This window comes from Meleagris gallopavo, chromosome 27 (assembly GCF_000146605.3).
Source record: "Meleagris gallopavo isolate NT-WF06-2002-E0010 breed Aviagen turkey brand Nicholas breeding stock chromosome 27, Turkey_5.1, whole genome shotgun sequence".
NCBI classification, from domain to species: Eukaryota; Metazoa; Chordata; class Aves; order Galliformes; family Phasianidae; genus Meleagris; species Meleagris gallopavo.
In genome coordinates, this window is record NC_015037.2 from 28257 (window position 1) to 42820 (window position 14564).

The 14564-nt window shown below is 53.8% G+C and overlaps 1 protein-coding gene across 1 annotated transcript; it reads left to right on the forward strand.

Annotated features, from left to right (window-relative positions):
• Positions 1-766: 766 nt before the first annotated feature.
• Positions 767-11171, forward strand: OTUD7B (OTU deubiquitinase 7B). Its single transcript, XM_031556920.1, has 8 exons — positions 767-2081; positions 2985-3112; positions 4984-5096; positions 5491-5618; positions 6230-6379; positions 6662-6776; positions 7761-7845; positions 8645-11171. The coding sequence occupies exons 1-8, from the start codon at positions 1958-1960 to the stop codon at positions 9932-9934; spliced, it is 2133 nt and encodes a 710-aa protein (XP_031412780.1). The 5' UTR covers positions 767-1957; the 3' UTR covers positions 9935-11171.
• The last annotated feature ends 3393 nt before the right edge of the window (positions 11172-14564 follow it).

Here is a 14564-nt window from a genome sequence, read left to right on the forward strand (position 1 = left end):
GGGGGGGTTGCCAGGAGCCCAAAATACTGCGATGAGCCAGCGGTGAGCCAGCAATAGCAGAGCTTTTGGTGCGTGGGTCAGTTTGTCCCGCCGGTCACACACACGTTTCTCTCACTGCTGCTGAAGTGCTGATGGCAGGAAGATCCATTGTGCTCCTGAATCCAATTATTTTTCCCTTCTGCTGGCATGCAGAGCTTCCAGGAGTTGCTGCTAATAACTGTGCGCAGAGAAAGATGTTGTTTTAAATACTTCTAGGGGGCCTCTTGGCCCTTTACTGCCTTGCCACAAGCAAAATATTGAGAAAGGTTTGGGGAATGCGGCTCCTTTGGAGGGAGTGAAGCGGCGATGACCTCTCTTGCATAACTCAGAGTGTGGAAGTCTGGACAAATGACTCTGCGTGCCTCGCCGTGGATGTGCAGCACGTCGTGGCTGCGTGCTGCAAAGAGAAAAGCCTTCTGAAGGTGTGTCTGTGTGTCTGGACCTGGCTGTGCTCTCTGGGAATCTGCACAACTCCAGAGTGCTGACCAGAGGTGCAGAAACGCCCTGGGAAGACAAATCTCACAAACCCAGTGGCTGCTCCCAGACGCGGAGCAGCACGTTCCCAGGGAAACACACGAAGGCAATAAAAATCTCCGTACTGACTGCAGTAGCATTCTGATTTTGTTCAGCTTTTGTTAGATGCTGTTTTGCTTCTCGCTTTACTCTTCTGGCTCCGCTCCATTTGGCGAAGGTTTGCGACGTCGCCGTGCCAGAAACAATATTGAGTGCAAATCAGCCCCTTTTCCAAGCAGAGCTCTTGTCTCTGCAGCTCCTGCAGGTTCCTTTCCTGATGCTGAGAAAAGCAGTCACCAGCATCCCATCCCAGTGAGCTCTGCCTCCTGTGCTTTTCCTGTGTTTATCTCCCAGTGGTGTTTAAAAGTGCTTTTCTGGACTTAGCTCCCCTGCTAAGTCTGTTCCCACTGAGGTTGTGCAAACAGTGGTGAGAAATCGCGTGCTCCTCGTGAAGCCAGGGGCCGCGCTCAGGAGCAGAGGAGTTCACTGGAAAGCAGGGGAAAGAAAGCAGTGCTGGAAGAGCAGTTCAAGTGGATGCAATGCTTTTGCCCCCCGAACGTGCCCTCCCCTCCCAAGTGCTTATTGCAGGGGCAGGGTTTGCTGCCAGGAGTCCCAGCCTCCTCCAGGGGACACGGCGCAGTGGTGAGGGCACAGCAGGGTGAGGAGCTGTGAGTTGGAGTCGTAGCACAGCTTCCTGCCCTCGATCGATGTTTAACTTCCAGTCTTAAGCTGAACTGCCGTGTGTGTTAATTTTTCCTAGCTTCTATTTTTAGATGATCTGAAAACCTTCTCTCTTAACTTGTAGTGATTCACGTGCCTTATGTTACCCAAAAGCTGCTATTTTTAAGCGCTGTCGGTTTACGTTTTCATTGGTAAAGCTGCTTGGCTCAGCAGCAAAAGTTCTGAGAGTCACCCACACGAGATGCGCTGAGTGGGAGTGTTCTGCTTCCTGGAAGCAACCGAGAGCCTCTGGTTATTAACTGGGGAAAGCAGAAGAGCTGTTGGCACCTTTTGAGGCTGGTGCTTTGGACGTGCTTTTGGCCTGATGGTTGGCTGGGGTTGTGAAAGAAGCAGAGAGAAAAATGAGCAGGAGGAGAATGCTGGTCCGGGTCAAATCCTAGCTGGGCTGGCTCCTGCTTCCAGTTTTAGCTCTGATTTATTTGATCCAAAGTCATTATTTCCCGTGTCCTGCCTGTTCTTGCAGCCTGGCCTTCTCCCCAGTCACCATAGTGATGTTGTAACTCCAGCCTGTCCTTTTATTGCATCTTCTTCGCTCCTTTCCTCTTCCAGCTGCAGGACGGACGTGCAGCTCATCTCCGTTGGTGTTCCCATTGCAAATTAAGCAGGCTGCAGCCCTCATCTCCCTTGTTTTTTGGTTCCGTGTCCAGCTACGTGCCTGGTTTTCATGCTCTCAAATGTTCCCCCAGGTCGTCTGAACTGGTGGGCGAACGTGGATCCCAGCTGCCAGAGGCTGCTTCCCCTGGCCACCACGGGTGATGGGAACTGCCTGCTCCACGCTGCGTCCCTGGGTAAGAGCTTCGCCGAGTGCGTGGTGGGGAAGTGGCTCAGTGATTCCCCCCAGCAGCCTCCCCTCTTTACCCCAGCCGCTTTCTGCTGTCGGCTCAGCCAGCTGCTGCTGTGGAGGTGGGAGGAGAGCCCAGGTGCCCTGTCTGTCTTTGGGACGAGCAGCACCGCGTCCCCATCTGTCCCTGTGGGATGCCGTGGACTGGCTGCTCGCCCCAGGCAGGCAGCAGTGGATGTGCAGGGCTGGCGAGGAGAGCTGGAGCCGAGGGAAGCGAGCTGCCAAGTGCTTGTGTACTTCTAAAACTGTTCTCGCTGGGCTGGGCCTCGCCTCTTCCCTTTGGCAAGTTTCCCCGTGTTTCTGAAGGAAATGTGAAATAACAGAGCCGCCCGGTTCTCCGGAGGTGGCTGAGCAGAGCAGTTCCAAGAGCCCAGTTTTGCTCCTGTAAGTTCACCTCGTGACAAATTTTTGAGGTTTCCAGACTTCTAAATGAGTGGGCTTGCGTATTTCCTTTGTGTGGCTGGCTCTGTTCAGACACAGCGAAACCACAGTCTCATTTCACCTGCTCTGCGTTTTCCCTCGACGGAGCAGCCTAGCACTGATGGAAAGCACCGTGTGCTCAGACGTTCGGGGGAGAGTCCTTATATCTGAAGTCCTTGTAGCTTCTTGTCGTAGCTGTCTGAAAGCTGGCCGTGGGATGTGGGCTTTGAGCAGGGAGTTTAGGATTGTGGAATCGGTTGTTCGGGTTGGCCCTGCTCAACTTGCATTTCTCTGCCTTCATTTCCCACTGTACCACTTCCCCTGGTTTGTGGCACGCTGTAGGACTTAAACTTACACTGATTATAGAGCAGAGGGTGGAGAAGTGCCAGTTCTTGCTAATCCCCTGGTGTTTTTCCTTCCCTCCATGCAGGTATGTGGGGTTTCCACGACAGAGATCTCGTGCTTCGCAAATCCCTTTATACCTTAATGGATAAAGGTGTGGAAAGGGAAGCCCTGAAGCGGCGGTGGCGTTGGCAGCAGACACAGCAGAACAAGGAGGTAGGAACCAGACTGAACGTAGTCTGGGAGCAGAGTGCAAAATCCTGATCAAACATCCCGTAAGTTTGGGAGGAAAACAAATGCCTTCAGTTTTAGGCAAGTCTGCGGCTTGCAGAACTTGGCTACGCCAAGATGAGAAATATCCTTCGACATAAACTTTGGCTGTGAAGCTTGGGTGAAATTCTCTGTATTACATAGTAGGAAAATTCCTTTATTAGAGCCACGTTGTGTCCGGCATCGATGGAAGACAAACATCACCACGCACCGAAGATGCAGCCTGGCTGGGCTGCCTGGCTGGCAGCGGCAGGATGTGCTGATAAGAAGTGCTCCCGTGTAGGTCTGTCTTGTGATAAGATCACAAAGATGCACCTCAGCTGAAGCGTGGGGCTCCTCCACCAAAAAAGGAAATTATCAACTTGCCACATTAAAGACTTCAAAGCCGTGACGTGCTCACCCCCAGCCCAAAAGCAGGGAGCTGGCTTTGTCAAGGTGGAAAGTTACCAGATGTCCTCAGATTGCGCTCTTTTTTTGTGAGCAGGGTAAACTTTTTGTTTCCACCTGACACTGAAGGATGTTGTTTACTTTCCAGCTTCCTTTTTATTTTTGGAAGGGCACGAGGATTTCGTATCTTGACAGTTTAAAAAAAAAAATAAATAAATGTATTTCACTGTTTGAAACAGAGTAGGTAATAAATAGTTGGAGGTTTTAGTGCCATTAAAAGCGTGCTTTTAGGCATCCCTTTAAACAGCATGCTCAAGGCTATCTCCAGAGTCCTGTGGCTTGTAGATCTTAGAAGCACTTGAGAACATTGATGGTGCAGGACCTCGGTAGTGCCATTCCCTTGTAACATCCCCAGCAGAAGCATCTGGGAGACAGCAGTGGGCAGAGGAGGTGCGTGGAGCCGGTGGAGCAGCCCTGGTTCCATCAGCAGCACAGGCACTGCTGGGTTTGTTCCCTTCCAAAGCAGCTCCAGAAGAGGCAGCAGTGATGGAAAGAGCTCTGACTTACACAGCTCACTCCGGGTAGGATATTCTTTGTTTTGCTTTAGATGGGTGATGAAAGAATTCATATCAAAGGCTTAACCCGGAGCAGAGAAACTTAATTAATACTTCACTGAGCAAACGGAGCTGGCTGAACTGTCAGTTACTTCTGGTTTGTGGCGTGAAGGTTTTCTTGGCAGCTCAGAAGATTTAGGATGTTGTGTTTGGACGCTGGAGCTCTGACTTTGGAGCCCAGGAAAGCAGGAGGAGAAAGGGCTGCTGCACTTACTGGGGCGTTTCTTGGTGCTTTTCCTTAGGACCTCGACCACAGCAGGCTCCAGTGTAGCTTTTTGCTTGGTCTATTTTAGGTCATTCCTCATTGTGCTCAGGATTCGTATTGTTTCTGATACCTTTCAACTCCTGGTTGTGTTGGAAGCTATTTGAAAAGCTTCTGTGTTAGAAGAGAAACCGAATTCTTACTGCAGGCTTTTAGGATTAGGACGGCTGTAGGAAGGGCAGCGTGTTCTGTGCGTGTGCTGCTGTGGGTGGACGACGTCTTCGGAGCACTGCAGGGCTTTGAGGAAAGGGCTGTGCCTTACACGGGTTTTCCTTGCAGTGCCACTGCCTTCAATGCTGGAAGGATCCGAGTAAGAGTAAAGCTTTCCTCTCATTCTATGGATCAAAATGTTGATTTCCATCCCATGAACAAACTGAGTCTTCCTTTGAGGCAGATGATCTCCCTGTGAGAATACTGATTTGGGAAACGCGTGCGTTTTTGCATGACGTATTGATGATTTCTACATAAACCCAAACGTACAAAACTGTGCTGCAGAAACTGGAAAGAAAAAAAAAAAGTTAGTCTGAGGATTTTGTCCCATTTGCCTTTTTCAGTCCGGTCTGGTTTACACCGAGGAGGAGTGGCAGAAGGAATGGAACGAGCTGATCAAGTTGGCCTCCAGCGAACCTCGCGTGCACTACGGCACCAACGGAGGCGGCTGCGGAGGGTAGGTGGAGCAGAACAGAGCTGAACGCTGATCTTCTCCCATCTTTTATCATCTCCATGGCTCCAAAATGAGAGTGATAAATAAAGTGAGGATTTCGGCAGCGTTCTGTCTCCCTCTGTGTTTCGAGGGCACTTGATTGCTGCAGCCATCCCAAGCGAACAGCGCTTTTAGGTCAGAGGCTCCAAGAAGTGCCAAATAACACGATGGTGTTTCCTGGAAACAAAGCCTTGTCTTAGAAAAGGAATTGGTTTTGATCTATGTCTGAAATCTGAAATTAGGAAACGAAACTTGACAGGCGACAGCAGAGAAACAGTCTCAGAATCTCTTGCTGTCATTAAAAGCAATGAGCGGAGGCGCAGGGGATGGAAAATGATTGATTTCTTGTTTCTGAAAGTGTTGAAAGCTCCGAAGAACCCGTGTATGAGAGCCTGGAGGAGTTCCACGTTTTTGTCCTTGCCCACGTGTTGAAGAGACCCATAGTGGTGGTGGCAGACACGATGCTGCGAGACTCAGGGGGAGAAGGTAGGAATTGCGCTCCTGTTCCTTTTTCTGTGTGCGCTGATTTTGTGCATTTTCCCTTGGCTCCTTGTGTTCCTGGGCACTTTTTGCCCAATGAAGCTGGGTCTCCAATCTGCCAGCAGAGCACGGCGGGCGCTGAGCTTCTGTAGCTGCTGTGGGTGAATCCATGAGGGTATGAGACACACAGACATCTCAGCCTGTCCTGCTGCCTTTTCGTTATGTTTTTCTACCTCTTCTGCCCCTGCACATGTGGGCGTACAGAAGGGAAATTCCGTTCCCTGCGTGTAGTATTTTCCACCAGCAGAGTTAATTTCCTGTCAGAGAAGATTAATCAATTACCTTCGTTCTGTGTGCAGACTTAAGTTGTTTCTTTTGTGGAGGAGTGAAGAAGGGCTTTCATAGAAAACACAGATTCATTTGGTGACTGTTTTTCTCCTGGTGTTCAATGAATGTCTGCTTTGGGGGTTTTTTGTTCCTCAAGCTGATTAAAAAAAAAAAAAAATCACAGGTAAAACCTCGAAGTGAAACAAGCTGTGTTCTGGAGCACTTTCAGTATAAACAACTCTTCCCTCTTTAACCTGTTCTGCAAACTAATCAGCCCGATTTCCTTCCAGCCTTTGCCCCTATTCCCTTTGGAGGTATCTACCTTCCCCTGGAAGTTCCAGCCAACAAATGCCACCGCTCTCCGTTGGTCCTGGCGTACGACCAAGCCCATTTCTCTGCCCTGGTATCCATGGAGCAGAAGGAGCCCACGACAGATCAAGGTATGTGATAAACGAGCGCTCACAGAGCCTGCGTGTGCTTTGCTGTGAGAGCAGAGGCCATCAGGGCCGACGCTGTTCTTGGTGAGCGCTCGCAGCCCGGCTGCCGCTGCCGGGGCTCAGCTGGATTCACCTGGGCTGTGTGCTGGAGATGGATGCCAGGCTCCGTGTCAGCTGCGGTTCTGGGGACCGATGGGATGCAGCACAGAAGTGGCAGGCTCTGCCTCTGTGCCAAATCCCATCCTCTCGGGTGCTGAGGGCCTTCCTGTTCTCTTCCTTGGGCAGCTGTGATCCCCCTGACGGACTCTGAGCATAAGCTGCTCCCCGTGCACTTTGCAGTGGATCCTGGGAAGGACTGGCAGTGGGGAAAGGATGACAGTGACAACGTCAAACTGGCCAGGTTGGTGATGGGGCACAGAGTGGTCACGGTGTGGCACTTCCTCGGTTATGCTCACAAACACGGGGGGCTTCTGGTAGAATCTTCTGGGTGGGATAATGACATCTTACCAGCTTCCCTCTCCAGGGTAAGAGGTGATTGCTCCAAATGTTGTATGGAGATTCAGGTCAGGCTTAGATCATACTGAGAAGCAAAGGAGGACCAGCTGCTGGAGCCTGTATTGCAGACATGAGAAAGGTGTATTTTTCCATTCCCGTGACCCCCGTTTAGGAAGGCAAATACCTTCCACTGTGGGCCCTGCAGTCAGAGGACAGCCTGCACGCAGCCCCATCCTATTTTGGGCTCAGGCTGTGGGCAAGCCCTGTCATCGTTTGGTAGGAGCAGATTTCCTGTTATTGAGCCAGAAATTACCAGGAGTGGCACAGTGGTGGGAGAGCTGGGAGCGTGACTTGGCCATCATATGACTTTGGGTTAGGAAATGAAGAAACCTCCAAGGTCAGAGTATTCAAGCTCGGGGCGGGCTTAGGAGATACAGATTCTCCTCGGAGGGATTCTGAGCCAATAGGAAATATCTGTGTTTTTAGTGGGGAAAAAAAATTGGCAAGTGGAAATTGTTGAGAAAACATCTTTACTTCTTTTAATTTTTTTAAAGAGGAAAATCATTTTGAAAATAGCTCTAATTAGGTCTGCGACGTCTGCTTTCTTGTTACTTGTCTCACATGCAAGTAAGGATTATTTGCCAAGTTGATTGTAATTCGTAGCAAACTCAATTCTGACACGCAGGAGTCTCCTTACGTACTTACTTTGGCTTTAATTGAAAGGTTTGGGGGGCTTACAAAAATGCTGGCTTTGGTATTGCTGTTGTCTTGGTAGTTTCTAACTGATCTGTTAAAATGCATTAAAACAGACAACTAAATACGGAAAGAAGAACCTCTGTCATAGAGTGAAAAGGACTGTAAGCCTCTTCTGCTTGTCTTTACATTTCAGTGTGACGCTCTCATTGGAAGCGAAGCTGCACCTGCTGCACAGCTACATGAATGTGAAGTGGATCACGTTGCCTTGTGACACGCAGGTAAGAGATGAGGAGCGTTTTCTTTGCTGAATTATTTACACTTCCCTTCTGCAGGGCCGCAGGGGTGAAGTCACCTCCTGGCTTCACGTGAGGCTCTGTGCTCCATTACACACTGCGGCTGACGTTGCTCTGAGCAGATAAACAACCCGTGTTTTGGTGCACACGCTTTTTTTGTAGAGCTTTTCAAGCCTGTTTTTACCCTTCACGCCCCTGCGCGTCCCGCTGCGCACGCATCCTGCTGCGTAGGTGTCTGGCGGCACAGACGGCCGCTGCTTGTTCCAAGACAAACACTGAGCGTTGGTTTACAGCCGCCAGGAGCTGCCTTGAGGGTCATGGTGTGACTGGAGCTTTCCTGGGACCTTACGTTGGCTCATAGAGTTCTGAAAACTTCCATCTGTTTCCAACATCTCAGTGGTGATGCATCGCCGGACCGCAGCAGCTGCCCCGGCGGTGGGGATGTCCCCAGGCTGCCAAGAGCGGAGGAGGTTTCTTGGTTTTATTCTTTTCCTCCTGTCTCCTCTTTTGGCAAAAATTCCCTGAACTTCCTCGTGAGCTGTTCTGATCACAGCTGTTCTCATCTGCCTGAAGCTGTTAAGGCGTCATCTCCAGCACAGCTTGAGCGGTGACGTTTGGTCGCTCTTTGCTGCAGCGTCTCTGATGTGCAGTAGCTCTGGATCTGAGAGCCGCCACTCATCCCCTCTGTTCTCCTACCACATCCCTGCGTCTCTGCTTCACCTTCAGCCTGAAAAATCTTGTCTGAGCAGCTCAGTGACTTGGTATGTGTTTTCTTTTCTCCCAGGCGCCTTTGGCCCAGCCGGAATCCCCCACGGCCTCAGCAGGGGACGATGCCCGTTCGGCTGTGGAGTCGGGAGAGTCAGACAAGGAGTCAGTCTGCAGCAGCTCAGCAAGCAACGGGGGCAGCAGGGGCTGCAAGGACAAAGAGAAACCAAAGAAAGACCGAGAAAAGGACAAGGAGAAGGATAAGAAACGGGCCGACTCGGTTGCCAATAAGCTGGGCAGCTTCGGCAAGACTTTGGGAAGTAAGCTAAAAAAGAACATGGGTGGGTTGATGCACAGCAAAACTATCAAGGGAGGTGTGAGCAACGGGCAGGGGGACACCCTGGAGAAGAAGAAGAAGGGATCCTTGAAGACGAGGAAAGGCAGCAAAGAGGAATCCTCCCAGGGAGACCTTTCGGTTCCCGGGGAGAAAAGCTGCGTGGGTAAGGCGGCCTCCGAGAAGCCCTCGGACCCCTACAAGTACAGCAACGACGTGCGGCTGAGCCTCAGCATCCTGCGTGCTGCCATGCAGGGGGAACGCAAGTTCATCTTCGCCGGCCACCTGAAGACCGGCCACCGGCACCAGTACCAGGAGGAGATGATCCAGCAGTACCTCCTGGATGCTGAGGAGCGCTTCCTGGCCGAGCAGAAGCAAAAGGAGGCTGAGAAGAAGGCGCTGGGGAGCGCTGCCCCTGCCAAGAAGCTAGAGGTGGAAGTGAGGGGCGAGGAAGCCCTGCACGGCCCCGTGTACCCCCAGCCCCCCCCGGCCTACGCCATCCACGCCCCGGATTTGGCCATCGGAGCTAAAATGGCCGCGTTTCCCTCCAGCTACTCAGGCGTCTTCACCTTCCCCAGGCCCTCCGTGGTCAGCGGCAGTGCAGAAGGCTCGCACCCCCCCAGCTACCACGAGGGTCGGCGACAGGTGGCGGGGGGGTCCTGCAGCAGCCTCCCCCCCTATGCCACCCTGCCCCGGCACTGCGCTCAGGCACGGCCGCCGCCTTCCCACGTGGGGAGGTTCTCCCCCACGGACACGGACGTTCACCCCAGCTTCCCCACGGAGTGCGAGGCCCCCGCCTGCGTTCCCCCCCAGCACAGCAACGGTTACCGGGAGTACCTGGAGCAGGACAGCCCGCAGAAGGGAGCACCAGCGGACAAAACGAGAGGCAGGGTTCTTTATAGCGTTCAGCAGACCAAATGCAAGCAGCCAAACTGCAGCTTTTACGGACACCCAGAAACTGGGAATTTCTGCTCCTGCTGTTACAAAGAGGAGCTGAAACGTAAAGAGCGCGAGGCACTGGTGCACAGGTTCTGAGCGCTGCCAGGGCCGGACCTGCAGCACGTGGGGAATGCAATAACGGTGTGGTTTATCCCCGCGCTCCTCGCGCTGCCTGGAAGGAGGGAGTGGGCTGACAGAGGCGTTCAGCTCTGCGCTGCGGAGGAGATCCGGGCTGGGGGCTGGGAGGAGCGGTCCCTCCCTGCAGAGACTCGGGCACGGGGCTCATCCTGCCTGGATGGGGTCAGCGCAGGGCGTGCTCAGGTGGGAGCTGTGGGTGGAAGGGGGTCCCAGCGATCCGTATCCCAGACCAAAGCTTTCAGCTGGACCCCGACACCGCCTCACTCCAACAGTGCTTCCCAGAACGGAGCGGAACGCCCCACGATCTCAGTGAGGGAGTCACAGACCTTTCAACGGAGAGATTTTTTTTTATTATTTTTTTATTTTTTAAACACTTAATTATTTTTTTCCTGGTACTGAGAGAAACGTAGTCGGAATGGGATGTTATCATTTTGTTTCGGTCGAACTGAGCCCGTCGGATGTCTCAGCGCCTTCAGCACCGCGTGGGGCTCTGCCCTCCCCCACGGGCTCGGCTCTGGTTTTTAAATATCGTTTTTTAAGCTCTTCAGGAGGGTGGGAGGGGGACCGAGGGTGGTCTCAGCGCGGAACGGTGCCGAGTTTTCCTGCAGCAGCGCCGTGCAGAGCCGTTCTGTTGGCGGTACAGAGATGGACAGAAGGCAGGTCGGTGCCCCCACCAGCAACACCTCCGGCGTGGAGCAGGAGAGAGGACAGAGCCCTGCAGCACGGAGGTAACGCCGCGCCGCCCATAGCTTCCAGCCCTACGTGGACACACGCGATAACTTTCTACTTGAGCAAGCTACTTCCATACTACCTCTGTTCTGCTGAATAGAATTAACTCGGCTCCATTTTGCTGAGCCACGTAACTGACCTTTAGGCTGAGTAATATTAAAGATATTTTTGATAATAGGGCTAAAGAGTGACACGTAAGGAAAGCGAACCCGTCAATAACTGCGTAACTCACGCGTTGTCCACGGCGTTCCCCGCTCAGCCCGCAGCGGTCGGAGCGTCCCGGCGTTCCCGTCCCGCAGAGGGGCTGTGATTCAGCACTGCGATGTTTGCACAGATTATTTTTTTGTAATTAGGGATCCCAAACCGGGCTCGATCCTCGGCCCAGTCCTGTATAGAGCGAGGTCCAGCATCTTACCACGTGGAAATAAAAGATGAGTTCTGCCGATAACTCAAAAGCTTTACAACATTCCCTCGTCGTTGTTTTTCAGAAGGCATCCAACTATGCAATCCCTCCCCGTGCTGCTGCCCTTGGCGGGGAGAAGCGGGCAGAGAGCGTGCAAGTGTACTTACCTGGAGCATCGCCCAGAGCCTTACTCACAGATCTCGGTTCTGACAGCAGATTCTGCCCGTTTCATGTCTGAGATCCCACAGAATTTAGGACCTTTTCCCCTGGAGGCGGCCGGCAGCACGATGCTGGTGTGCTGCAGGGCACGCTCCGGGCTCAGCTGTTGTAAATAGCAGAGTTCTTTCAGCAGTTTCACTAACCGAAGTTCTTTTGGGTTTTCCTCCCACTGCTAATCTGAGTGTAGGTCGGCCGTGAGCGGTGGGAAGGAAGGGCAGAGCCAGGGGGGGCTCATCGGGGGGCTCAGCGCCCGCCCCTATGGGAACGGCGCAGGGTCGTTGCGGTGAGATGCTCGGAGTCCCCCTGGTCAGTGCAGGAGAGGGAGGAGGCAGATCCCACTGCTTCCCCGTCCCCGTGGCCACGGTTTGGGGGAAACGTCTCCATTTCGGGGACCCCTGCAGTGGGCTGAGCACGCAGGGCTCTGGGTTCGGCACCGCTCCGTGTTTGGTGTAGCAAAGCGCTGTGAGGGAAGAAGTGAGGAGAGCAGTGGTTGGATACGTGCGACCACGCTGGCTTATGGAGGGGAAAAGAAAAACCCGGCCCTATGGCTGTGGGAAGCGCTGGTGCAGATCCCAACAGAAAAGCGTCTCCTGCCCCCTGTGGAGCTGCTGCTGCTTCTCCTCCTGAGGGTTTTGGGGGAAAAAAGGGCTTTTGGAGGAGTGCTGCGTCCCCCCGGCTTCCTGGGGGAGAGGAGAAGAAAGGGGTCTGAGGGCTGTGACCCCACTGCTGGGACGTGGGCGCATCAGTTTCCCATTTGGGGGTTTTTGCACATGCAGCAGCGCACGGTGCAGGACCTTCCCCGCCTGCGCTGCCCTTCGTACTGCGGTTGGTGGGGTTTGTAGCTTTTTTACAAACAAAATTGGGGAGGAAAAGTAAACAAACAAATAAACCTTTAGGCAAAATGAGGTTTCCAGTGAAGTGATTGAAAGGGTGTTTTTTCTATGAAGCGCGGACCCTAAGCATCCCCTGACCTCACAGCTCCACGCGAGGGCAGCGGCCACATTTCTTCGGGATTTTTTCAGGTCATTTTTGTTTCCTTTATGGTGAAACGACAATTTTATTTCGTTTTAAAGGGATCCTTCAGTATAAATTCTATTTATTGCAAAGATCTTCACCATCGCACCGGTTCCTTCCCAGGGCCACAGGGCAGCTCTGGGGTCAGGCACCCATCTTTGTGAGTGGGGCCGAAAAGGGAGAGCAGCCCACCTCCAACGCACCTCTCCTGGGGGAAAGCACCAAGCTGCTTCCTGGGACGGGGCGGCTGCAGCAATGCTGAGGGCTTCAAGTGCACTTATTGGTGTGGTTGGAGGAGTGCTGGGTGCCCCCAGTTTGTCCCACCTGCAGGCTGAGCCCCACTTTGGCCCCACACGTCCATCGCTGGGTGGCTGTGGCACAAGAGGTGACCTGAAGGGATTCTGCAGATCTGGACAAAATGCTTTGCTTTTTCAATTTTTACTGGAAAACTATGGGGCTGGTGACCTCCCCCCCCTCCTTCCCCCCCAAAAAAAAGCTGTACCAGCACCGGATGGCGCGTTGTATCGGGCTGTACCCACTCCTTTCTGCTTCCATGGCCTCACTGACAATAAACACTGTTCCTAACGCCCGCCTCGTTCCTGCGCCGTGGCTGAGCCTCCCCAGCTCTGGGCTTCTGGGTCTGAGTGGGTTTTCCTCCCATTCACTGGAGGAGATTTCCCTCTGCTGGGCACCAAATGCTGGTTTCAAAGAGAATTCACTGCCGTCTCCCTCCATCCCGGCCTTTTAGGGGACCCCTTTCCCCATGCACTGCTGGATGGATGCTCGGAGCGCAGCACAGACACGACCCAGCTCCATAAAACACTGCATATGGGACACTTAAACGGAGGCACGAGGAGAAAGGGGCAGCTGCAGCCCCACGGCTCTGTGGGGTGAACCTGCTCTATTTTGGGGTCAGATCCCAAAAGCCCCCGCAGAACCTGACCTGGGAGCTGCTCCCCTGTGCTGTACCACGTCGGTATCCCGGGCTGACCCCGTGCTTTGGCATCTGGCCCTGGCTGAGGGCCTGCAGGAAATTCCTCCCGTCTGCGCAGCACTGCAGCCCCAGCCCCAGCAGGGCCCCACGTGCCACATTCCTACAGGTGCGGTATTGGGGTTGGCCTGAGATGCGCAGCTGGGACCCCTGGGGTCCATCATGGGAGTCTTCAAAAGGCTGTGGGTAAATAGGGCCAAAAAGAGTGTTTGGGGTGGGGGCTGTCTGGTGAGTCATGGGGGGCTACGGGGGCTGGGGGCTGTGTGGGGCTGGTGGGGAGAGGTGTGGGGTACAGCACCATCCATCCCTTATGGGATGTGGGAGCTGCACGTCCCCAGTGCAGCACTGTGCTTCCATTGCAGGAGTCAGGGAGATTCATGTCCCCCTCAGCCCTGCGCCAACCTACTGGGGTGCAGGGAGCTGTGCACCCCCCTCAGCACCACACATCCCTTGTGGGCTTCAGGAACCTGTAGACCCCTTGTCCAACTCTGTGTCTCCCTTACGGGGTGGTGGGGAGATGCATCACCCCCCTCCAGCACCACACATCCCTTATGGGATTCAGAGAGATATTTGTCCTCCCCCAGCTCCATAGCAACCCATTTGGGTGCCAGCTGCAGGCCCCCCCCCCCACCAACCAGCACCGTACAACCTTATGGAGTGGGGGGAAATGCAACCCCTTCCACCCCCCCCAACCCTATATAAGACTCACGGAGCTGTGCAACCACCCCAGCACCTTAACAAGTTTTAGAGTGGAGGGAACTGCACCCCCTCAGCCTTTTCCCCACCTTTCCGCAGAACTCAAGGAGCCACAGCCCCTCCCCACCCTTCCTGTACCATATAACCCTTATGGGGTTCAGGGATTCGCAGCCCCCCATCCAGCACCACACAATTATGGGATTTGGGGTCTTGTCCAGCACCACGCATCCCTCGTGGGGCGCAGGGAGATGCGCTGCACCAACGTATTGGGGTGCCAGGAGCTGTGCACCTCCGTCAGGCCCATAAACCCTTATAGGGTGTGGGGATCTACTCGTCCTCCAGAACCTTGTGGGGTGGGAGATGCAGACCCCCCCCCACATATAAGACTCGGGGAGCTGCGCACCTGCCCCCAGCACCATACAACATCACGGGGAGGGAGGAGCTGCACCCCCTCGCCTCCCCCAACCCTACACAACCTTATGGGCTTCAGGAACCTGCAGTCCACCCCATCCAGCGCCGTATAACCCGGTGGGCTG

What these genes read in the sequence shown, in the direction of transcription:
- OTUD7B (XM_031556920.1), top strand. Translation starts at nt 1,958, where the DNA reads ATGCTCTCAAATGTTCCCCCAGGTCGTCTGAACTGGTGGGCGAACGTG. An exon ending in GGAGCCCACGACAGATCAAG is followed by an intron (nt 6,380 to 6,661) that starts GTATGTGATAAA and finishes TTCCTTGGGCAG; the next exon opens with CTGTGATCCCCCTGACGGAC. An exon ending in CGTTGCCTTGTGACACGCAG is followed by an intron (nt 7,846 to 8,644) that starts GTAAGAGATGAG and finishes CTTTTCTCCCAG; the next exon opens with GCGCCTTTGGCCCAGCCGGA.